This window comes from Nerophis ophidion, linkage group LG13 (assembly GCF_033978795.1).
Source record: "Nerophis ophidion isolate RoL-2023_Sa linkage group LG13, RoL_Noph_v1.0, whole genome shotgun sequence".
Lineage (NCBI taxonomy): Eukaryota > Metazoa > Chordata > Actinopteri > Syngnathiformes > Syngnathidae > Nerophis > Nerophis ophidion.
Window position 1 is genome coordinate 1,484,570 of NC_084623.1, and position 27,436 is coordinate 1,512,005.

At 44.4% G+C, this 27,436-nt stretch overlaps 1 protein-coding gene across 1 annotated transcript in view; it reads right to left on the reverse strand.

Moving 5' to 3' along the window:
• Positions 1 to 12,928: 12,928 nt before the first annotated feature.
• The window catches only part of sucla2 (succinate-CoA ligase ADP-forming subunit beta), a 34,263-nt gene continuing 19,755 nt past the window's right edge, over positions 12,929 to 27,436 (reverse strand). Inside the window, exons 6-11 of the mRNA XM_061918144.1 lie at positions 20,157 to 20,295; positions 19,934 to 20,095; positions 16,219 to 16,361; positions 16,037 to 16,157; positions 15,698 to 15,786; positions 12,929 to 13,324 (exon numbers count right to left, since the gene is read on the reverse strand). Coding sequence (XP_061774128.1) covers positions 13,250 to 13,324; positions 15,698 to 15,786; positions 16,037 to 16,157; positions 16,219 to 16,361; positions 19,934 to 20,095; positions 20,157 to 20,295 — 729 coding nt within the window. The 3' untranslated portion in view covers positions 12,929 to 13,249. The remainder of the gene's footprint in view (positions 13,325 to 15,697; positions 15,787 to 16,036; positions 16,158 to 16,218; positions 16,362 to 19,933; positions 20,096 to 20,156; positions 20,296 to 27,436) is intronic.

Below are 27,436 nucleotides of genomic sequence, written 5' to 3' on the forward strand. Positions count from 1 at the left end.
GTCATTAAACATCATTAAGATGGCAAGATGGCGGCGCCCGGACGGGCTGCGACACTGCGGTGCTCTTGCTAAAGATGGAACATTTGGCGGAAATGCCGGACAGTTCTGCAGACTTCATGGCTGGCTCACATCGTGGTCACTCCGTGATCACGTACGACCGCCAGACACTTCTGGATATGGACACATCGGGCCGTTTTGGACCGATAGACGCGGGCGTGCTAAACATGCTAACTAGCATGGGGATACGTCGGCGGCTACATCCAGCGGCCTGTGAAGCAGCGGAGTCTAGTAGCAGCGGGGGCCGTCTACGGAGCAGACGCCAGCGGTGTGATCGGAAACGCGGATGTCGAGCGGGGCTAAAAACAAAGCAGAAGGCTAATCCCCACAGAACACCACTTTCCTCCACCCTGAAGACGGATTTAAATAAAGGATGCGAGACTACTGGTCTGGGTAAGGAGTCTGTTAAATTAGAACAAGTTTTTTCTGCTTTGAGTGTTTCAGAGTTGGACATGTGTTCTACTGAGGTGGCTAACTATGATGCGTGCAGTTTATCAAAGCAACAATCAAACAATCGGAACATTCCCGTCGTATCAATTCCTAGATATGGTGGTAACTATACTGAATGCACTGGGCATAATAAACACAACATTATTAATATTGCTACTACGGATAATTTGATCAAAAATTCCCTAAAACAGCCCACTACCTATAATATAGGTTTTTTAAACATAAGATCATTGTCTCCCAAAACGTTGTTAGTTAATGATATTATCAGAGACAACAATCTTAACGTCATCGGTCTCAGTGAAACCTGGCTTAAACCAAACGACTTTTTTGCGCTAAATGAGGCATGTCCTCCTAACTTTACACATGCGCATATTGCCCGTCCGCTTAAAAGGGGTGGGGGGGTCGCACTAATATACAACGAAAACTTTAACCTTAGTCCTAACATAAATAATAAATATAAATCGTTTGAGGTGCTTACTATGAGGTCTGCCACACCGCTGCCTCTACACCTGGCTGTTATCTACCGCCCCCCAGGGCCCTGTTCGGACTTTATCAATGAATTCTCAGAGTTCGTTGCTGATCTAGTGACACACGCCGATAATATAATCATAATGGGGGACTTTAATATCCATATGAATACCCCATCGGACCCACCGTGCGTAGCGCTCCAGACTATAATTGATAGCTGTGGTCTCACACAAATAATAAATGAACCCACGCATCGCAACGGTAATACGATAGACCTAGTGCTTGTCAGGGGTATCACCGCTTCCAAAGTTACGATACTCCCGTATACTAAAGTATTGTCCGATCATTACCTTATAAAATTCGAGGTTCAGACGCATGTTCGTCAAACTAATAATAATAATAACTGCTATAGCAGCCGCAACATTAATACGGCCACAACGACAACTCTTGCTGACCTACTGCCCTCGGTAATGGCACCATTCCCAAAGTATGTGGGCTCTATTGATAACCTCACTAACAACTTTAACGACGCCCTGCGCGAAACCATTGATAACATAGCACCGCTAAAGTTAAAAAAGGCTCCAAAAAAGCGCACCCCGTGGTTTACAGAAGACACTAGAGCTCAGAAATTATTATGTAGAAAGCTGGAACGCAAATGGCGGACGACTAAACTTGAGGTGCACCATCAAGCATTTAGTGATGGTTTAATAACTTATAAACGCATGCTTACCTTAGCTAAAGCTAATTATTACTCAAATCTCATCCACCGTAATAAAAACGATCCTAAATTTTTGTTTAGTACGGTAGCATCGCTAACCCAACAAGGGACTCCTTCCAGTAGCTCCACCCACTCAGCTGATGACTTTGTGCAATTCTTTAGTAAGAAAATTGAAGTCATTAGAAAGGAGATTAAAGACAATGCGTCCCAGCTACAACGGGGTTCTATTAACACTGACACGATTGTATATACGGCGGATACTGCCCTCCAAAATAGTTTCTCTCGTTTTGAGGAAATAACATTAGAGGAATTGTTACAACGTGTAAATGGAATAAAACAAACAACATGTTTACTTGACCCTCTTCCTGGGAAACTGATCAAGGAGCTCTTTGTATTATTAGGTCCATCAGTGCTAAATATTATAAACTTATCACTTTCCTCGGGCACTGTTCCCCTAGCATTCAAAAAAGCGGTTATTCATCCTCTTCTTAAAAGACCTAACCTCGATCCTGACCTCATGGTAAACTACCGACCGGTGTCTCACCTTCCCTTTATTTCAAAAATCCTCGAAAAAATTGTTGCGGAGCAGTTAAATGAACACTTAGCGTCTAACAATCTATGTGAAACCTTTCAATCCGGTTTCAGGGCAAATCACTCGACGGAGACAGCCCTCGCAAAAATGACTAATGATCTATTGCTAACGATGGATTCTGATGCGTCATCTATGTTGCTGCTCCTCGATCTTAGCGCTGCTTTCGATACCGTCGATCATAATATTTTATTAGAACGTATCAAAACACGAATCGGTATGTCAGACTTAGCCCTGTCTTGGTTTAACTCTTATCTTACTGATAGGATGCAGTGTGTCTCCCATAACAATGTGACCTCGGACTACGTTAGGTAACGTGTGGAGTTCCCCAGGGTTCGGTCCTTGGCCCTGCACTCTTCAGCATCTACATGCTGCCGCTAGGTGACATCATACGCAAATACGGTGTTAGCTTTCACTGTTATGCTGATGACACCCAACTCTACATGCCCCTAAAGCTGACCAACATGCCGGATTGTAGTCAGCTGGAGGCGTGTCTTAATGAAATTAAACAATGGATGTCCGCTAACTTTTTGCAACTCAACGCCTAAAAAACGGAAATGCTGATTATCGGTCCTGCTAGACACCGAACTCTATTTAATAATACAACTATAACATTTGACAACCAAACAATTAAACAAGGCGACACGGTAAAGAATCTGGGTATTATCTTCGACCCAACTCTCTCCTTTGAGGCACACATTAAAAGCGTTACTAAAACGGCCTTCTTTCATCTCCGTAATATCGCTAAAATTCGCTCCATTCTGTCCACTAAAGACGCTGAGATCATTATCCATGCGTTTGTTACGTCTCGCCTCGACTACTGTAACGTATTATTTTCGGGTCTCCCTATGTCTAGCATTAAAAGATTACAGTTGGTACAAAATGCGGCTGCTAGACTTTTGACAAGAACAAGAAAGTTTGATCACATTACGCCTGTACTGGCTCACCTGCACTGGCTTCCTGTGCACTTAAGATGTGACTTTAAGGTTTTACTACTTACGTATAAAATACTACACGGTCTAGCTCCAGCCTATCTTGCCGATTGTATTGTACCGTATGTCCCGGCAAGAAATCTGCGTTCAAAGGACTCCGGCTTGTTAGTGATTCCCAAAGCCCAAAAAAAGTCTGCGGGCTATAGAGCGTTTTCCGTTCGGGCTCCAGTACTCTGGAATGCCCTCCCGGTAACAGTTCGAGATGCCACCTCAGTAGAAGCATTTAAGTCTCACCTTAAAACTCATTTGTATACTGTAGCCTTTAAATAGACTCCCTTTTTAGACCAGTTGATCTGCTGTTTCTTTTCTTTTTCTTCTATGTCCCACTCTCCCCTGTGGAGGGGGTCCGGTCCGATCCGATCCGGTGGCCATGTACTGCTTGCCTGTGTATCGGCTGGGGACATCTCTGCGCTGCTGATCCGCCTCGACATCTCTGCGCTGCTGATCCGCCTCCGCTTGGGATGGTTTCCTGCTGGCTCCGCTGTGAACGGGACTCTCGCTGCTGAGTTGGACCCGCTTTGGACTGGACTCTCGCGACTGTGTTGGATCCATTGTGGATTGAACTTTCACAGTATCATGTTAGACCCGCTCGACATCCATTGCTTTCCTCCTCTCTAAGGTTCTCATAATCATTATTGTCACAGACGTCCCACTGGGTCATTATTGTCACCGATGTCCCACTGGGTGTGAGTTTTCCTTGCCCTTATGTGGGCCTACCGAGGATGTCGTGGTGGTTTGTGCAGCCCTTTGAGACACTAGTGATTTAGGGCTATATAAGTAAACATTGATTGATTGATTGAAGTGTCATTAAACATCATCAGGTGTCATTAAACATCATCAGGTGTCATTAAACATCATCAGGTGTCATTAAACATCATTAGGTGTCATTAAACATCATTAAGTGTCTTGAAGTGTCAGTTGTTGTCCTTCTTAGAGGATAATGCTATCACGGAGCTGTTCCAGTCCACTTTTAAAGTCCTCCACAGCACAGAGTCAGAGCTTGTAAAAGTTTTTAAGGCTATCCTCCTGTCAACTGATTCTGGCAGATATGTGGTCCTGGTGCTTTTAGATCTGTCTGCTGCGTTGGACGCCGTCGACCACGCCACCTTAACCACTGGTCTTGAGAACTGATTCTGGCAGATATGTGGTCCTGGTGCTTTTAGATCTGTCTGCTGCGTTGGACGCCGTCGACCACGCCACCTTAACCACTGGTCTTGAGAACTGTGTGGGTATTAAGGGCGCCGCCCTCAACTGGTTCCGGTCGTACGTAGTCGACAGGAGTTTTTGTGTAAAAATAGACAGTTTTATGTCTTCCTCAGCTCCTCTACCACACGGGGTCCCCCAGGGCTCAATCCTTCTACCACACGGGGTCCCCCAGGGCTCAATCCTTCTACCACACGGGGTCCCCCAGGGCTCAATCCTTGCCCCAATCCTATTTGCGCTTTACCTTCTCCCCCTTGGTTCTATTTTTAAGAAGTACGGTATTGCATTTCATTTTTATGCCGATGATTGCCAGATCTATTTTCCCGTGGCACAAAACAACACAGTTCAAGGTCTCATTGACTGCCTGCACGACATCAAAGCCTGGCTTTCAGCTAACTTCCTGAGTCTAAATGAAGACCAAACAGAAGTTATGTTCGGTCCAAGTCGCTCTCCCTCCCCCAACGTTGACCTCGGCACTCTGACCCCGTATCTCAGCGACTGTGTCACAAACCTGGGGGTGAAGTTCCACTCAGATTTCAAATTCGAAAAACAAATCAGCAGCGTCGTTCCAAAAAGCTTTAATCAATTACGCCAGTGGTCCCCAACCTTTTTGTATCCGCGGACCGGTCAACGCTTAATATTTTGTCCTGAGGCCCTGGGGGGTGTGGGTCTTTTTTTTTTTCTTTGTCACGAAAAAGGGACATTTTTGTCATGAAAAAGGGAGGTTTTTGTGGTTGGTGCACTAATTATAAGTGTATATTGTGTTTTTTAATGTTGATTTAATAATGGGGACGGCGTGGCGCGGTTGGGAGAGTGGCCGTGCCAGCAACCTGAGGGTTCCTGGTTCAATCCCCACCTTCTACCATCCTCGTCACGTCTGTTGTGTCCTTGGGCAAGTTTATTATTTGTGTGAGACCACAGCTATCAATTATAGTCTGGAGCGCTACGCACGGTGGGTCCGATGGGGTATTCATATGGATATTAAACTCCCCCATTATGATTATATTATCGGCGTGTGTCACTAAATCAGCAACGAACTCTGAGAATTCATTGATAAAGTCCGAATAGGGCCCTGGGGGGCGGTAGATAACAGCCAGGTGTAGAGGCAGCGGTGTGACAGACTTCATAGTAAGCACCTCAAACGATTTATATTTATTATTTATGTTAGGACTAAGGTTAAAGTTTTCGTTGTATATTAGTGCGACCCCCCCACCCCTTTTAAGCGGACGGGCAATATGCGCATGTGTAAAGTTAGGAGGACATGCCTCATTTAGCGCAAAAAAGTCGTTTGGTTTAAGCCAGGTTTCACTGAGACCGATGATTCCTGATGATTGAGGGAACCCCTCATGAAACAGTTCTGTAGAGATTAAGTAGTCTTGTGATTTTTCCCACACCTACATATATGTATATTTATATATTTATATAAGATTAAACGTCATAAATGTCATTAAATGTTAATAAATGTCATTAAACGTCAATAAATGTTATTAAATGTCATTAAACGTCAATATCAATCAATCAATTTAAGTTTACTTATATAGCCCTTAATCACAAGTGTCTCAAAGGAGTGCACAAGCCACATCCACATCCTGGGCTCAGATCCCACATCAGGGCAAGAAAAAAGTCAACCGAATGGGAACAAAGAGAACCCTCGGAAGGGACCGCAGACATCACATGGAAAATGATCAGACTTTCTGGAGGAAAGTTCTGTGGTCAAATGAAACAAAAATGGAGCTGTTTGGCCACAATACCCAGCAATATGTTTGGAGGAGAAAAGGTGAGGCCTTTAATCCCAGGAACACCACACCTACCGTCAAGCATGGTGGTGGTAGTATCATGCTCTGGGCCTGTTTTGCTGCCAATAGAACCGCTGCTTTAAATGGGACAATGAAAAATGAGGATTAGCTCCAAATTGTTCAGGACAAGCTAAAGTCATCAGGGGGGAGGTTGGGTCTTGGGCACAGTTGGCTGTTCCAACAGGACAATGACCCCAAACACACCTCAAAAGTGGTCAAGTAATGGCTAAATCAGGCTAGAATGAAAGTTTTAGAAAGGCCTTCCCAAAGTCCTGACTTAAAGGTGTGGACAATGCTGAAGAAACAAGTCCATGTCAGAAAAGCAACACATTTAGCTGAACTGCAGCAATTTTGTGGTGAAAAATGTAAGCAAAAGCTTGTGGATGGCTAGCAAAAGTGACTTATTGCAGGTAAACTTGCCAAGGTCACATGTAAGCAAATACAAACCCCGTGTCCATATGAGTTGGGAAATGGTGTTAGATGTAAATATAAACAGAATACAATGATTTGCAAATCCTTTTCAAGCCATATTCAGTTGAATATGCTACAAAGACAACATATTTCATGTTCAAACTCATAAACTTTTTTTTTTGTGCAAATAATCATTAACTTTAGAATTTGATGCCAGCAACACGTGACAAAGAAGTTGGGAAAGGTGGCAATAAATACTGATAAAGTTGAGGAATGCTCATCAAACACTGATATGGAACATCCCACAGGTGTGCAGGCTAATTGGGAACAGGTGGGTGCCATGATTGGCTATAAAAGCAGTTTACATGAAATGCTACGTAATTCACAAACAAGGATGGGGCGAGGGTCACCAATTTGTAAGCAAATTTTAGAACAACATTTCTCAACAAGCTATTGCAAGGAATTTAGGGATTTTACCATCTACGGTCCGTAAAATCATCAAAAAGTTCAGAGAATCTGGAGAAATCACTGCACGGATGTGACGATATTGGGGACTTTTGATCCCTCAGGCGGTACTGCATCAAAAAGCGACATCAGTGTGTAAAGGATATCACCACATGGGCTCAGGAACACTTCATAAAACCACTGTCATTAACTACAGTTGGTGACAACATCTGTAAGTGCAAGTTAAAACTCTACTATGCAAAGCCAAACCCATTTATCAACAATATCCTGAAACGCTGCCGGCTTCGCTGGGCCCGAGATCATCTAAGATGGACTGATGTAAAGTGGAAAGGTGTTCTGTGGTCTGACAAGTCCACATTTCAAATTATATTTGGAAACAGAGGACGTGGTGTCCTCCAGAACAAAGAAGAAAATAACCATCCAGACTGTTATAGGCGCAAAGTGTAAAAGCCAGCATGTGTGATGGTATGGGGGTGCATTAGTGCCCAAGGCATGGGTAACTTACACATGTGTGATGGTATGGGGGTGTATTAGTGCCCAAGGCATGGGTAACTTACACATGTGTGATGGTATGGGGGTGCATTAGTGAACAAGACATGGGTAACTTACACATGTGTGATGGTATGGGGGTGTATTAGTGAACAAGACATGGGTAACTTACACATGTGTGATGGTATGGGGGTGTATTAGTGCCCAAGGCATGGGTAACTTACACATGTGTGATGGTATGGGGGTGCATTAGTGCCCAAGGCATGGGTAACTTACACATGTGTGATGGTATGGGGGTGTATTAGTGAACAAGACATGGGTAACTTACACATGTGTGATGGTATGGGGGTGTATTAGTGAACAAGACATGGGTAACTTACACATGTGTGATGGTATGGGGGTGCATTAGTGCCCAAGGCATGGGTAACTTACACATGTGTGATGGTATGGGGGTGTATTAGTGCCCAAGGCATGGGTAACTTACACATGTGTGATGGTATGGGGGTGCATTAGTGAACAAGACATGGGTAACTTACACATGTGTGATGGTATGGGGGTGTATTAGTGCCCAAGGCATGGGTAACTTACACATGTGTGATGGTATGGGGGTGTATTAGTGCCCAAGGCATGGGTAACTTACACATGTGTGATGGTATGGGGGTGCATTAGTGCCCAAGACATGGGTAACTTACACATGTGTGATGGTATGGGGGTGTATTAGTGCCCAACGCATGGGTAACTTACACATGTGTGATGGTATGGGGGTGCATTAGTGCCCAACGCATGGGTAACTTACACATCTGTGAAGGCACCATTAATGCTGAATGGTCCATACAGGTTTTGGAGCAACATATGTTGTCATCCAAGCAACGTTATCATGGACGCCCCTGCTTATTTCAGCAAAACAAGTGTTACAACAGCATGGCTTTGTAAAAAAAAGAGTGTGGGTGCTTTCCTGGCCCGCCTGCAGTCCAGACCTGTCTCTCATTGAAAATGTGTGGCGCATTATGAAGCGTAAAATAGGACAGCGGAGACCCCGGACTGTTAAAGGACTGAAGCTCTACATAAAACAAGAATGGAAAAGAATTCCACTTTCAAAGCTTCAACAATTAGTTTCCTCAGTTCCCAAACGTTTATTGAGTGTTGTTAAAAGAAAAGGTGATGTAACACAGTGGTGAACATGCCCTTTCCCAACTACTTTGGCACGTGTTGCAGCCATGAAATTCTAAGTTAATTATTATTTGCAAAAAAAAATAAAGTTTTTGAGTTTGAACATCAAATGTTTTGTTTTTGTAGTGCATTCAACTGAATATGGGTTGAAAATGATTTACAAATCATTGTATTCTGTTTATATTTACATCAAACAATTTCCCAACTCATATGGAAACAGGGTTTGTATTAATATTGCTGTACGTATACTTTTGACCCTCACATTTTCAGTAGACCCATTTTATATCCATCCATCCATCCATTTTCTACCGCTTATTCCCTTTTTGAGGTCGCGGGGGGCACTGGCGCCTATCTCAGCTACAATCTGGCGGAAGGCGGGGTACACCCTGGACAAGTCGCCACCTCATCGCAGGGCCAACACAGATAGACAGACAACATTCACACACTAGGGCCAATTTAGTGTTGCCAATCAACCTATCCCCAGGTGCATGTCTTTGGAGGTGGGAGGGGCCTATCCCCAGGTGCATGTCTTTGGAGGTGGGAGGGGCCTATCCCCAGGTGCATGTCTTTGGAGGTGGGAGGAAGCCGGAGTACCCGGAGGGAACCCACGCAGTCACGGGGAGAACATGCAAACTCCACACAGAAAGATCCCGAGCCTGGATTTGAACCCAGGACTGCAGGACCTTCGTATTGTGAGGCAGACGCACTAACCCCTCTGCCACCGTGTATATATATATACATACATATACATATACATATATATATATATATATATATATATATATATATATATATATATATATATATATATATATATATATATATATATATATATATATATATATATATATCCCGAGGCGTTCCCAGGGCAGCCGGGAGACATAGTCTTCCCAACGTGTCCTGGGTCTTCCCCGTGGCCTCCTACTGGTCAGACGTGCCCTAAACACCTCCCTGGAGAGGCGTTCGGGTGGCATCCTGACCAGATGCCCGAACCACCTCATCTGGCTCCTCTCCATGTGGAGGAGCAGTGACTTTACTTTGAGTTCCTCCCGGATGACAGAGCTTCTCACCCTATCTCTAAGGGAGAGACCCAAACTCATTTGGGCCGCTTGTACCCGTGATCTTGTCCTTTTGGTCATGACCCAAAGCTCATGACCATAGGTGAGGATGGGAACGTACAAATGTAGATCGAGCGGTAAATTGAGAGCTTTGCCTTCCGGCTCAGCTCCTTCTTCACCACAACGGTTCGTTACTGAAGACGCCGCACCGATCCGCCTGTCCATCTCACCATCCACTCTTCCCTCACTCGTGAACAAGACTCCGAGGTACTTGAACTCCTCCACTTGGGGCAGGGTCTCCTCCCCAACCCGGAGATGGCACTCCACACTTTTCCCGGGAGAGAACCAAAGACTCACACTTGGAGGTGCTGATTCCCATCCCAGTCGCTTCACACTCGGCTGCGAACCAATCCAGCAATCCAGCTGGATATATATTATATATATATATATTTATACACACACACACACACACACTATATTGCCAAAAGTATTTGGCGAGGCATCCAAATGATGAGAATCCCTAATCACTAATCAAAGGTGTCTCAAATCAAGCACTTAGGCATGGAGACCGTTTCTACAAACATTTGTGAAAGAATGTGCCGCTCTCAGTCATTTCCAGCGTGGGACTGTCATACGATGCCACCTGTGCAACAAATCCAGTGGTGAAATTTCCTCACTCGCTGTAAATAAGTGTGTCTAATGTAAATAAGTGTCTAATGTAAATAAGTGTCTAATGTAAATAAGTGTGTCTAATGTAAATAAGTGTCTAATGTAAATAAGTGTCTAATGTAAATAAGCATGTCTAATGTAAATAAGTGTCTAATGTAAATAAGTGTGTCTAATGTAAATAAGTGTCTAATGTAAATAAGTGTGTCTAATGTAAATAAGTGTCTAATGTAAATAAGTGTGTCTAATGTAAATAAGTGTGTCTAATGTAAATAAGTGTCTAATGTAAATAAGTGTGTCTAATGTAAATAAGTGTCTAATGTAAATAAGTGTGTCTAATGTAAATAAGTGTGTCTAATGTAAATAAGTGTCTAATGTAAATAAGTGTCTAATGTAAATAAGTGTCTAATGTAAATAAGTGTCTAATGTAAATAAGTGTGTCTAATGTAAATAAGTGTGTCTAATGTAAATAAGTGTCTAATGTAAATAAGCATGTCTAATGTAAATAAGTGTGTCTAATGTAAATAAGTGTGTCTAATGTAAATAAGTGTCTAATGTAAATAAGTGTGTCTAATGTAAATAAGTGTCTAATGTAAATAAGTGTGTCTAATGTAAATAAGTGTCTAATGTAAATAAGTGTCTAATGTAAATAAGTGTCTGATGTAAATAAGTGTGTCTAATGTAAATAAGTGTGTCTAATGTAAATAAGTGTGTCTAATGTAAATAAGTGTCTAATGTAAATAAGTGTGTCTAATGTAAATAAGTGTCTAATGTAAATAAGTGTGTCTAATGTAAATAAGTGTCTAATGTAAATAAGTGTGTCTAATGTAAATAAGTGTCTAATGTAAATAAGTGTGTCTAATGTAAATAAGTGTCTAATGTAAATAAGTGTCTAATGTAAATAAGTGTGTCTAATGTAAATAAGTGTCTAATGTAAATAAGTGTGTCTAATGTAAATAAGTGTCTAATGTAAATAAGTGTGTCTAATGTAAATAAGTGTCTGATGTAAATAAGTGTGTCTAATGTAAATAAGTGTGTAATGTAAATAAGTGTCTAATGTAAATAAGTGTCTAATGTAAATAAGTGTGTCTAATGTAAATAAGTGTGTCTAATGTAAATAAGTGTCTAATGTAAATAAGTGTGTCTAATGTAAATAAGTGTCTAATGTAAATAAGTGTGTCTAATGTAAATAAGTGTCTAATGTAAATAAGTGTCTAATGTAAATAAGCATGTCTAATGTAAATAAGCGTGTCTAATGTAAATAAGTTTGTCTAATGTAAATAAGTGTGTGTCTTGTAAATACGTGTGTAATGTATATAAGTGTGTAATGTAAATACGTGTGTAATGTATATAAGTGTGTCTAATGTAAATAAGTGTGTGTCTTGTAAATACGTGTGTAATGTATATAAGTGTGTAATGTAAATACGTGTGTAATGTATATAAGTGTGTAGTGTAAATAAGTGTGTATAATGTAAATAAGTGTGTGTATTGTAATTAAGTGTGTAATAGCGTTATCAGTGCTAGACTGCTTCATCCCAACTGAGGGGGGGTACTGAGATGACGGGGGATGCCAAACAATAACAGTGCAATACTTCTTCAAAACATGCTCACTACTGCCTAGTTTCTCTAGTTATATTCTTATTTTACTTATTGTCATTTTTTTTGTTTCCATTTATACCCCCATTATTTACTTTTTAAATGCAATCTCAAATTTGTACACTGCTGCTGGAATTGTATTTTTCCTGAGTGAACTCTCCTGAAGGAATCAAAGTATTATCTATCTGGGGGCGGTATGGCTCGGTTGGTAGAGCAGCCGTGCCAGCAACTTGAGGGTTCCAGGTTCAATCCCCGCTTCCGCCATCCAAGTCACTGCCGTTGTGTCCTTGGGCAAGACACTTGACCCACCTGCTCCCAGTGCCACCCACACTGCTTTAAATGTAAAAATTAGATATTGGCTTTCACTTTGTAAAGCGCTTTGAGTCACTAGAGAAAAAGCGCTATATAAATATGATTCACATCACTTCTATGTAAACAAGTGTGTGTAATGTAAAGGAGTGTACATTGTCTATATCCATCCATCTTCTTCCGCTTATCCGAGGTCGAGTCGCGGGGGCAGCAGCCTAAGCAGGGAAGCCCAGACTTCCCTCTTCCTTGTATATAACCGTGTATAATGTAAATAAGTGTGTATTGTATGTGTGTATAATGTAAATAACCGTTTTGTATATAAGTGTGTGTATTGTATTTAAGTCTGTATAATGTAAATAAGTGTGTATTGTATATAAATGTGTATTGTATACAAGTGTGTACAATGTAAATAAGTGTGTGTATTGTATATGTGTGTAAAGTAAATCATTGGGTAATGTATAATTGCTGAAGTTGTAAAAAGAAGACATTGATCAGTTTTAAGTCCTCTCTTTATTGTTCTGACAATGACATAAATATTGACTTTGTTTATTTACATCATCAGGTCGCAATGTGTCACGTCACAGGGAGAAAGGGGGCGTGGCCGGGATGGAGTGTGGGAAGGGCCTTGCATCAACTAAGAGAAATCCCCACCCCCAATCAAAGAAGAACTATGATGTAAGGGTCACACCATGCTGGCCACACACACACACACACACACACACACACACACACACACACACACACACACACACACACACACACACACAAGGAGGAGGGGCTAGCTTCTGGGGGAGTGTTAGAGGCAAGGAAGCTCAAATAGGAAGTTGGAAGGTGATGTCCACTTGAGCCTCTTTAGCCAGTGAGACGATTTCTGAAAGTCTGACGACCTGTGAAGGCACCACACAAATGTGACTATTTCATATCTTTAAAAGAATGATTTGATTTGTGAAAGTCTGACGACCTGTGAAGGCACCACACAAATGTGAATATTTCTAGTCTTTAAAAGAATGATTTGATTTGTGAAAGTCTGACGACCTGTGAAGGCACCACACAAATGTGAATATTTCTAGTCTTTAAAAGAATGATTTGATTTGTGAAAGTCTGACGACCTGTGAAGGCATCACACAAATGTGAATATTTCATGTCTTTAAAAGAATGATTTGATTTGTGAAAGTCTGACGACCTGTGAAGGCATCACACAAATGTGAATATTTCATGTCTTTAAAAGAATGATTTGATTTGTGAAAGTCTGACGACCTGTGAAGGCATCAGAGAGATAATAGTAAGTTCACACGTGAATATTTCATGTCTTTGAACCTTCCAACGCTGTGTGAGTTTGAAAGAAGAAGTGTGTGAGCAGAAGAGACATCTTTTCATTGCTGTATTGACAAAGAATACAACATGGAGTCATTGGACTTCAACACATTGCCATCTTGAGCTATATGATCTCATTGTCTTCTGATTGGACCAAAGTATTTATGTGCAGACACACTCACTTCAATGCAAATTGGTGTGTGTGTGTGTGTGTGTGTGTGTGTATACACAGGGTGTGTGTGACGCGTCTAGTGCAGTAGAAGTAGAGAGATGTCTGTAGATAGTGCATGTTGCTTTCTGCTTGCTACTCTCTGCTTACAGCTAGTGCCGCCAGCTAGCCCCCCTCAGGGGGTGAAAAGAGGAGCCGAGTGCGTAAGTCTCTTCCTGCTGGTACAAAACCTCTCCACCTCCAAAACTCCTTCAGTGCCTCCTCGTGGCCACACACGGATAAGGGTCTTTGCAGACCCCGAACTAAACTGAAGGGGATCTCGGAGCAGCAGTGGGCCCCAGAGACGTGGCGTATAGGCCCACCATTGTGTGGAACACACCCTGACGCCTAACCCCAACTATGGGTAAATAGCCCCATTGCCTTGTGGGTCAGCTTATTTAGGCAAAGGCTAAGGGAGCACACCCAAACAGAAAAGCAATGTGCGGGCCTTGAAGGAATAAGGACCCGGCAACCTCCTGCAGTCATGGCGAGGGACTGGTCGTCATGGGCTCACCCTAACCATCGGGTTTACCTCTTTGTGGCCAAGATAGTGCTACTGGAGAAAGGTTAGGGTTAGATAGTGATACTGGAGAAAGGTTAGTGTTAGATAGTGCTACTGGAGAAAGGTTAGTGTTAGATAGTGCTACTGGAGAAAGGTTAGTGTTAGATAGTGCTACTGGAGAAAGGTTAGTGTTAGATAGTGCTACTGGAGAAAGGGTTAGGGTTAGAGATAGTGCTACTGGAGAAAGGTTAGTGTTAGATAGTGCTACTGGAGAAAGGTTAGTGTTAGATAGTGCTACTGGAGAAAGGTTAGTGTTAGAGATAGTGCTACTGGAGAAAGGTTAGTGTTAGATAGTGCTACTGGAGAAAGGTTAGTGTTAGATAGTGCTACTGGAGAAAGGGTTAGGGTTAGAGATAGTGCTACTGGAGAAAGGTTAGTGTTAGATAGTGCTACTGGAGAAAGGTTAGTGTTAGATAGTGCTACTGGAGAAAGGGTTAGGGTTAGAGATAGTGCTACTGGAGAAAGGTTAGTGTTAGATAGTGCTACTGGAGAAAGGGTTAGGGTTAGAGATAGTGCTACTGGAGAAAGGTTAGGGTTAGATAGTAATACTGGAGAAAGGTTAGTGTTAGATAGTGCTACTGGAGAAAGGTTAGTGTTAGATAGTGCTACTGGAGAAAGGGTTAGGGTTAGAGATAGTGCTACTGGAGAAAGGTTAGTGTTAGATAGTGCTACTGGAGAAAGGGTTAGGGTTAGAGATAGTGCTACTGGAGAAAGGTTAGTGTTAGATAGTGCTACTGGAGAAAGGTTAGTGTTAGAGATAGTGCTACTGGAGAAAGGGTTAGGGTTAGAGATAGTGCTACTGGAGAAAGGTTAGTGTTAGATAGTAATACTGGAGAAAGGTTAGTGTTAGATAGTGCTACTGGAGAAAGGTTAGTGTTAGATAGTGCTACTGGAGAAAGGTTAGTGTTAGATAGTGCTACTGGAGAAAGGTTAGTGTTAGATAGTGCTACTGGAGAAAGGGTTAGGGTTAGAGATAGTGCTACTGGAGAAAAGGTTAGTGTTAGATAGTGCTACTGGAGAAAGGGTTAGGGTTAGAGATAGTGCTACTGGAGAAAGCGCACCTCCTTTGGCACTGAAATATCTCCTGGCGCAGGTACCTTGCTTACTTAGACGTCGTCATCGGACTCGATGGACAACCATAAGCAAGTGTGTGTGTGTGTGTGTGTGTGTGTGTACCATTCTGGCGGCTTCATCCAGGTCGTCGCAGGCAAGTATTTTCAAGGGACTGGCAGCAATGAGAGCTTTGGCGTCGTCCACTCGTGTTCCTAAATGATGACACAATCTTCCATGAGTGACAGTGAAATGCAGACACCTTGTGGACGCACCAACTTGAAGAAAATAACTCATCAACATTTGTCTAGATTGCAATTGTTATACAATCACGTCTAAAAGTGTGAACATGAGGAGTGAAGGAAGTGACTTTTCACAATATGTAATCAGTTACTTCAAATATTTCAGTGACTTTTAGAGTGTCACCATGTTAGAAGTGCAGCCATGAGAAGTCAAATGTAGAACCTTGCAGACGCACGACGATGGGGATCTTGAGGTCCAGGTCTCGCACGGCCATGATGATGCCCTGGGCGATGACGTCACACCTCATGATGCCTCCAAAGATGTTGACCAGGATGGCCTGGACCTGGGCAGCAGACGTGAGCGCGGACTTTGAGGTCTTTCATCTTCGACACACTTCTTCTTACCTTCTTGTCTGAGGTGATCAGCTTGAAGGCCTCCGTCACCTGATGGGCTGTAGCTCCGCCTCCTACATCCAGGAAGTTGGCAGGTGTGCCGCCGTGCAGCTTGATGATGTCCATGGTGGCCATGGCCAGACCCGCACCATTGACTGCACAAACAATGGTCGTTAGGATAACTTATTAGTTTCATCAGTATCGATATCATTATTTAGGAAATGAGTCAAACAACAATGCTAGTTATGACGAATACTAACTTATTAGTTTCATTATTATCTGTATTACTATTTAGTAGTGTGAACAACAATGGTAGTTATGACAAATACTAACTTATTTGTTTCATTATTATCTATATTATTATTTAGTAGTGTGAACAACAATGGTAGTTATAACTTAATAGTTTCATTATTATCTATATTATTATTTAGTAGTGTGAACAACAATGGTAGTTATGATAACTAAATTAGTTTCATTATTATCTCTATGTGTGTATATATGGCAGTATATAGAGAAAAAGCGCTATATAAATATAATTCACTTCACTTCACAGTATAGCTGGGTTGGTAGAGCGGCCGTGCCAGCAACTTGAGGGTTGCAGGTTCGATCTTCGCGTTCGCCGTCCTAGTCACTGCCGTTGTGTCCTTGGGCAAGACACTTGACCCACCTGCTCCCAGTGCCACCCACAACTTAGATATTGGCTTTCACTATGTAAAGCGCTTTGAGTCACTAGAGAAAAGCGCTATATAAATATAACTCACTTGACAGTATGTTTATTATTATTTAGAAGTGTCAATGTTATGAAGGTGATGAAGTGAAATGAGTCAAACAACAATGGTAGTTATGACAAATACTAACTTATTATTAACTGTCTGGAATGGACTTATGCTGTCTTTAATTGAAGTGGAGTGGTTATTATTTTTTGGTGACACCGAGTGGTCCCAATAATTCATGAAGTTAATATCATGACGCAGAAGGTTGAATGATACGGACACGATTGTTACTGGATACTTTCTAATACACCTTGAACACTTTGTAAGTAATATGTAACCATAAAGTTTGTTTATATTGACTAATGTCACCTTTTATTGTTCAATAATTATTACATATGTCTAGCTGTGTGCTATTGTGTGCTTAGCTGCTGTGTAGCTGCCAATAGTCTGTTTACCTTTTGTAAATAAACTAAGTGAAATAGAATAAATAATTGGAAGACATTGCTTGTATCTATCGCACAGGATATCACATGCTAGTAGACCCTCTGCAGGAATGCTTGTATCGCACATGATATCACACTCAAGTAAACACTCTGCAGGACTGCTTGTATCGCACATGATATCTCACACAACTAAATACTCTGCAGGACTACTTGTATCGCACATGGTATCACACACAAATAAACACGCTGCAGGACTGCTTGTATAACACATGATATCACATGCGAGTAAACCCTCTGCAGGACTGCTTGTATCGCACGATATCAGATGCGAGTAAACCCACTGCAGGACTGCATGCATCGCACATGATATCACATGCGAGTAAACCCTCTGCAGGACTGCTTGCATTGCACATGATATCACACACAAGTAAACACTCTGCAGGACTGCTTGTATCACACATGATATCTCACACAACTAAATATTCTGCAGGACTGCTTGTATCGCACATGGTATCCCACACAAATAGACACGCTACAGGACTGCTTGTATCGCACATGATATCACTTGCGAGTAAACCCTCTGCAGGACTGCTTGTATTGCACATAATATCCCACAGAAGTAAACATTCTGCAGGACTGCTTATATTGCACATGATATCAAACAAGTAACGACGCTGCAGGACTGCTTGTATCGCACATAATATCAAATGCGGGTAAACCCTCTGCAGGACTGCTTGTATCGCACATGATATCAGATGCGAGTAAACCCACTGCAGGACTGAGTGTATCGCACATGATATCACATGCGAGTAAACCCTCTGCAGGACTACTTGTATCGCACATGATATCAAACACACAAGTAAACACACTACAGGACTGCTTGTATCGCACATGATATCACATGCTAATAAACCCTCTGTGTGTATTTTACATGATCTCACATGTTAATAAACCTTCTACTTGTATCGCACATGATATGAAATGGTAGTAAACCCGCTGTGTATTGCACATATCACATGAGAGTAAACCCTCTGCTTGTATCGCACATGATATCACATGCTAATAAAAATTCTGTGTGTACTTTACATGATATCACATGCTAATAAACCCCATGCGTGTATTTTACATGATCTCACATGCTAATAAACCCTCTGCGTGTATCGCACATGATATAGATAGATGGATAGATAGTACTTTATTGATTCCTTCAGGAGAGTTCCTTCAGGAAAATTATCACATGCTAATAAACGCTGTGAGTGTATCGCACATGATATCACATGCTAATAAACCCTCGGTGAGTATTTTACATGATCTCACATGCTAATAAACCCCATGCGTGTATTTTACATGATCTCACATGCTAATAAACCCTCTGCGTGTATCGCACATGATATCACATGCTAATAAACCCTGTGCGTGTATTTTACATGATCTCACATGCTAATAAACCCTCTGCTTGTATCGCAGATGATAACACAAGCTAATAAACCCCCTGCGTGTATCGCACTTGGTATCAGATGCTAATAAACCCCTTGCGTGTATTTTACATGATTTCACATGCTAAAAAACCCCCTGCGTGTATCGCACATGATATCACATGCTAATAAACCCTGTGCGTCTATTTTACATGATTTCACATGCTAATAAACCCTCTGTGTGTATTTTACATGATCTCACATGTTAATAAACCTTCTACTTGTATCGCACATGATATGAAATGGTAGTAAACCCGCTGTGTATTGCACATATCACATGAGAGTAAACCCTCTGCTTGTATCGCACATGATATCACATGCTAATAAAAATTCTGTGTGTACTTTACATGATATCACATGCTAATAAACCCCATGCGTGTATTTTACATGATCTCACATGCTAATAAACCCTCTGCGTGTATCGCACATGATATAGATAGATGGATAGATAGTACTTTATTGATTCCTTCAGGAAAATTATCACATGCTAATAAACGCTGTGAGTGTATCGCACATGATATCACATGCTAATAAACCCTCGGTGAGTATTTTACATGATCTCACATGCTAATAAACCCTCTGCGTGTATCGCACATGATATCACATGCTAATAAACCCCATGCGTGTATTTTACATGATCTCACATGCTAATAAACCCTCTGCGTGTATCGCACATGATATCACATGCTAATAAACCCTGTGCGTGTATTTTACATGATCTCACATGCTAATAAACCCTCTGCTTGTATCGCAGATGATAACACAAGCTAATAAACCCCCTGCGTGTATCGCACTTGGTATCAGATGCTAATAAACCCCTTGCGTGTATTTTACATGATTTCACATGCTAAAAAACCCCCTGCGTGTATCGCACATGATATCACATGCTAATAAACCCTGTGCGTCTATTTTACATGATTTCACATGCTAATAAACCCCCTGTGTGTATCGAACATGATATCACATGCTAATAAACCGCCTGCGTGTATCACACAAGATATCACATGCTAGTAAACCCCCTGCGTGTATCGCACATTATGCATGTAAGCTGATACATTTTTGTTTTCAATATCAGTAAGTAGCACTTTTCACTAACCCAGACAACCGATGGTTCCGTCCAGTCCGATGTAGTTCAGGTCGGCCAAGGCCGCCTGCCGGTCTCGAGGGTCCTCCTGAGTCCAGTCCTGCAGGTCAAAGACCTTCTTCTGGCGGTAGGCTGCGTTGGAGTCAAAGTTGATCTTGGCGTCCATGCACATGACTGTGGATGTGGAGACAAGACAGCTGAGAGCAGGTCTTCAGAGCAGACATGTGAGACTGACCAAGACCAGAGGAGTCCTCCACCATGGGGTTGATCTCCAACATGGAGGCGTCGTACTTGATGAAGACTTGGTAGAGTTTGACCATGTTCTCTGCCGCCTCCTTCTGCAGCGCCGCAGGGAACCCCATCTTCTGTGCCACCTGCAGCAAGCACACCACATGATGGCACCAGGAACACTTCTACTGGAACTACTAGTCACCTGCTGTGGCACATCCACCCACACACTTCTACTGGAACTACTAGTCACCTGCTGTGGCACATCCACCCACACACTTCTACTGGAACTACTAGTCACCTGCTGTGGCACATCCACCCACACACTTCTACTGGAACTACTAGTCACCTGCTGTGGCACATCCACCCACACACTTCTACTGGAACTACTAGTCACCTGCTGTGGCACATCCACCCACACACTTCTACTGGAACTACTAGTCACCTGCTGTGGCACATCCACCCACACACTTCTACTGGAACTACTAGTCACCTGCTGTGGCACATCCACCCACACACTTCTACTGGAACTACTAGTCACCTGCTGTGGCATATCCACCCACACACTTCTACTGGAACTACTAGTCACCTGCTGTGGTACATCCACCCACACACTTCTACTGGAACTACTAGTCACCTGCTGTGGCACATCCACCCACACACTTTTACTGGAACTACTAGTCACCTGCTGTGGCACATCCACCCACACACTTCTACTGGAACTACTAGTCACCTGCTGTGGCACATCCACCCACACACTTCTACTGGAACTACTAGTCACCTGCTGTGGCACATCCACCCACACACTTCTACTGGAACTACTAGTCACCTGCTGTGGCACATCCACCCACACACTTCTACTGGAACTACTAGTCACCTGCTGTGGCACATCCACCCACACACTTCTACTGGAACTACTAGTCACCTGCTGTGGCACATCCACCCACACACTTCTACTGGAACTACTAGTCACCTGCTGTGGCACATCCACCCACACACTTCTACTGGAACTACTAGTCACCTGCTGTGGCACATCCACCCACACACTTCTACTGGAACTACTAGTCACCTGCTGTGGCACATCCACCCACACACTTCTACTGGAACTACTAGTCACCTGCTGTGGCACATCCACCCACACACTTCTACTGGAACTACTAGTCACCTGCTGTGGCACATCCACCCACACACTTCTACTGGAACTACTAGTCACCTGCTGTGGTACATCCACCCACACACTTCTACTGGAACTACTAGTCACCTGCTGTGGCACATCCACCCACACACTTCTACTGGAACTACTAGTCACCTGCTGTGGTACATCCACCCACACACTTCTACTGGAACTACTAGTCACCTGCTGTGGCACATCCACCCACACACTTCTACTGGAACTACTAGTCACCTGCTGTGGTACATCCACCCACACACTTCTACTGGAACTACTAGTCACCTGCTGTGGCACATCCACCCACACACTTCTACTGGAACTACTAGTCACCTGCTGTGGCACATCCACCCACACACTTCTACTGGAACTACTAGTCACCTGCTGTGGCACATCCACCCACACACTTCTACTGGAACTACTAGTCACCTGCTGTGGCACATTCACCCACACACTTCTACTGGAACTACTAGTCACCTGCTGTGGTACATCCACCCACACACTTCTACTGGAACTACTAGTCACCTGCTGTGGTACATCCACCCACACACTTCTACTGGAACTACTAGTCACCTGCTGTGGCACATCCACCCACACACTTCTACTGGAACTACAAGTCACCTGCTGTGGCACATCCACCCACACACTTCTACTGGAACTACTAGTCACCTGCTGTGGCACATCCACCCACACACTTCTACTGGAACTACTAGTCACCTGCTGTGGCACATCCACCCACACACTTCTACTGGAACTACTAGTCACCTGCTGTGGCACATCCACCCACACACTTCTACTGGAACTACTAGTCACCTGCTGTGGTACATCCACCCACACACTTCTACTGGAACTACTAGTCACCTGCTGTGGCACATCCACCCACACACTTCTACTGGAACTACTAGTCACCTGCTGTGGTACATCCACCCACACACTTCTACTGGAACTACTAGTCACCTGCTGTGGCACATCCACCCACACACTTCTACTGGAACTACTAGTCACCTGCTGTGGCACATCCACCCACACACTTCTACTGGAACTACTAGTCACCTGCTGTGGCACATCTACCCACACACTTCTACTGGAACTACTAGTCACCTGCTGTGGCACATCTACCCACACACTTCTACTGGAACTACTAGTCACCTGCTGTGGCACATCCACCCACACACTTCTACTGGAACTACTAGTCACCTGCTGTGGCACATCCACCCACACACTTCTACTGGAACTACTAGTCACCTGCTGTGGCACATCCACCCACACACTTCTACTGGAACTACTAGTCACCTGCTGTGGCACATCCACCCACACACTTCTACTGGAACTACTAGTCACCTGCTGTGGCACATCCACCCACACACTTCTACTGGAACTACTAGTCACCTGCTGTGGCACATCCACCCACACACTTCTACTGGAACTACTAGTCACCTGCTGTGGTACATCCACCCACACACTTCTACTGGAACTACTAGTCACCTGCTGTGGTACATCCACCCACACACTTCTACTGGAACTACTAGTCACCTGCTGTGGTACATCCACCCACACACTTCTACTGGAACTACTAGTCACCTGCTGTGGCACAATCACCCACACACTTCTACTGGAACTACTAGTCACCTGCTGTGGCACAATCACCCACACACTTTTACTGGAACTACTAGTCACCTGCTGTGGTACACCCACCCACACACTTCTACTGGAACTACTAGTCACCTGCTGTGGGACATCCACCCACACACTTCTACTGGAACTACTAGTCACCTGCTGTGGCACATCCACCCACACACTTCTACTGGAACTACTAGTCACCTGCTGTGGCACATCCACCCACACACTTCTACTGGAACTACTAGTCACCTGCTGTGGCACATCCACCCACACACTTTTACTGGAACTACTAGTCACCTGCTGTGGCACATCCACCCACACACTTTTACTGGAACTACTAGTCACCTGCTGTGGCACATCCACCCACACACTTCTACTGGAACTACTAGTCACCTGCTGTGGCACATCCACCCACACACTTCTACTGGAACTACTAGTCACCTGCTGTGGCACATCCACCCACACACTTCTACTGGAACTACTAGTCACCTGCTGTGGCACATCCACCCACACACTTCTACTGGAACTACTAGTCACCTGCTGTGGCACATCCACCCACACACTTCTACTGGAACTACTAGTCACCTGCTGTGGCACATCCACCCACACACTTCTACTGGAACTACTAGTCACCTGCTGTGGTACATCCACCCACACACTTCTACTGGAACTACTAGTCACCTGCTGTGGCACATCCACCCACACACTTCTACTGGAACTACTAGTCACCTGCTGTGGTACATCCACCCACACACTTCTACTGGAACTACTAGTCACCTGCTGTGGCACATCCACCCACACACTTCTACTGGAACTACTAGTCACCTGCTGTGGCACATCCACCCACACACTTCTACTGGAACTACTAGTCACCTGCTGTGGTACATCCACCCACACACTTCTACTGGAACTACTAGTCACCTGCTGTGGTACATCCACCCACACACTTCTACTGGAACTACTAGTCACCTGCTGTGGCACATCCACCCACACACTTCTACTAGAACTACTAGTCACCTGCTGTGGCACATCCACCCACACACTTCTACTGGAACTACTAGTCACCTGCTGTGGCACATCCACCCACACACTTCTACTGGAACTACTAGTCACCTGCTGTGGTACATCCACCCACACACTTCTACTGGAACTACTAGTCACCTGCTGTGGTACATCCACCCACACACTTCTACTGGAACTACTAGTCACCTGCTGTGGCACATCCACCCACACACTTCTACTGGAACTACTAGTCACCTGCTGTGGCACATCCACCCACACACTTCTACTGGAACTACTAGTCACCTGCTGTGGCACATCTACCCACACACTTCTACTGGAACTACTAGTCACCTGCTGTGGCACATCCACCCACACACTTCTACTGGAACTACTAGTCACCTGCTGTGGTACATCCACCCACACACTTCTACTGGAACTACTAGTCACCTGCTGTGGCACATCCACCCACACACTTCTACTAGAACTACTAGTCACCTGCTGTGGTACATCCACCCACACACTTCTACTGGAACTACTAGTCACCTGCTGTGGCACATCCACCCACACACTTCTACTAGAACTACTAGTCACCTGCTGTGGCACATCCACCCACACACTTCTACTGGAACTACTAGTCACCTGCTGTGGCACATCCACCCACACACTTCTACTAGAACTACTAGTCACCTGCTGTGGCACATCCACCCACACACTTCTACTGGAACTACTAGTCACCTGCTGTGGCACATCCACCCACACACTTCTACTGGAACTACTAGTCACCTGCTGTGGTACATCCACCCACACACTTCTACTGGAACTACTAGTCACCTGCTGTGGCACATCCACCCACACACTTCTACTAGAACTACTAGTCACCTGCTGTGGTACATCCACCCACACACTTCTACTGGAACTACTAGTCACCTGCTGTGGCACATCCACCCACACACTTCTACTGGAACTACTAGTCACCTGCTGTGGTACATCCACCCACACACTTCTACTGGAACTACTAGTCACCTGCTGTGGCACATCCACCCACACACTTCTACTGGAACTACTAGTCACCTGCTGTGGTACATCCACCCACACACTTCTACTGGAACTACTAGTCACCTGCTGTGGCACATCCACCCACACACTTCTACTGGAACTACTAGTCACCTGCTGTGGCACATCTACCCACACACTTCTACTGGAACTACTAGTCACCTGCTGTGGTACATCCACCCACACACTTCTACTGGAACTACTAGTCACCTGCTGTGGCACATCCACCCACACACTTCTACTGGAACTACTAGTCACCTGCTGTGGCACATCCACCCACACACTTCTACTGGAACTACTAGTCACCTGCTGTGGCACATCCACCCACACACTTCTACTGGAACTACTAGTCACCTGCTGTGGCACATCCACCCACACACTTCTACTGGAACTACTAGTCACCTGCTGTGGCACATCTACCCACACACTTCTACTGGAACTACTAGTCACCTGCTGTGGTACATCCACCCACACACTTCTACTGGAACTACTAGTCACCTGCTGTGGCACATCCACCCACACACTTCTACTGGAACTACTAGTCACCTGCTGTGGCACATCCACCCACACACTTCTACTGGAACTACTAGTCACCTGCTGTGGCACATCCACCCACACACTTCTACTGGAACTACTAGTCACCTGCTGTGGCACATCCACCCACACACTTCTACTGGAACTACTAGTCACCTGCTGTGGCACATCCACCCACACACTTCTACTGGAACTACTAGTCACCTGCTGTGGCACATCCACCCACACACTTCTACTGGAACTACTAGTCACCTGCTGTGGCACATCCACCCACACACTTCTACTGGAACTACTAGTCACCTGCTGTGGCACATCCACCCACACACTTCTACTGGAACTACTAGTCACCTGCTGTGGTACATCCACCCACACACTTCTACTGGAACTACTAGTCACCTGCTGTGGTACATCCACCCACACACTTCTACTGGAACTACTAGTCACCTGCTGTGGCACATCCACCCACACACTTCTACTAGAACTACTAGTCACCTGCTGTGGCACATCCACCCACACACTTCTACTGGAACTACTAGTCACCTGCTGTGGCACATCCACCCACACACTTCTACTGGAACTACTAGTCACCTGCTGTGGTACATCCACCCACACACTTCTACTGGAACTACTAGTCACCTGCTGTGGTACATCCACCCACACACTTCTACTGGAACTACTAGTCACCTGCTGTGGCACATCCACCCACACACTTCTACTGGAACTACTAGTCACCTGCTGTGGCACATCCACCCACACACTTCTACTGGAACTACTAGTCACCTGCTGTGGCACATCTACCCACACACTTCTACTGGAACTACTAGTCACCTGCTGTGGCACATCCACCCACACACTTCTACTGGAACTACTAGTCACCTGCTGTGGTACATCCACCCACACACTTCTACTGGAACTACTAGTCACCTGCTGTGGCACATCCACCCACACACTTCTACTAGAACTACTAGTCACCTGCTGTGGTACATCCACCCACACACTTCTACTGGAACTACTAGTCACCTGCTGTGGCACATCCACCCACACACTTCTACTAGAACTACTAGTCACCTGCTGTGGCACATCCACCCACACACTTCTACTGGAACTACTAGTCACCTGCTGTGGCACATCCACCCACACACTTCTACTAGAACTACTAGTCACCTGCTGTGGCACATCCACCCACACACTTCTACTGGAACTACTAGTCACCTGCTGTGGCACATCCACCCACACACTTCTACTAGAACTACTAGTCACATGCTGTGGTACATCCACCCACACACTTCTACTGGAACTACTAGTCACCTGCTGTGGCACATCCACCCACACACTTCTACTGGAACTACTAGTCACCTGCTGTGGTACATCCACCCACACACTTCTACTGGAACTACTAGTCACCTGCTGTGGCACATCCACCCACACACTTCTACTGGAACTACTAGTCACCTGCTGTGGTACATCCACCCACACACTTCTACTGGAACTACTAGTCACCTGCTGTGGTACATCCACCCACACACTTCTACTGGAACTACTAGTCACCTGCTGTGGCACATCCACCCACACACTTCTACTGGAACTACTAGTCACCTGCTGTGGCACATCCACCCACACACTTCTACTGGAACTACTAGTCACCTGCTGTGGCACATCCACCCACACACTTCTACTGGAACTACTAGTCACCTGCTGTGGCACATCCACCCACACACTTCTACTAGAACTACTAGTCACCTGCTGTGGCACATCCACCCACACACTTCTACTGGAACTACTAGTCACCTGCTGTGGCACATCCACACACACACTTCTACTGGAACTACTAGTCACCTGCTGTGGTACATCCACCCACACACTTCTACTGGAACTACTAGTCACCCACACACTGGTTGAGGAACAGATAA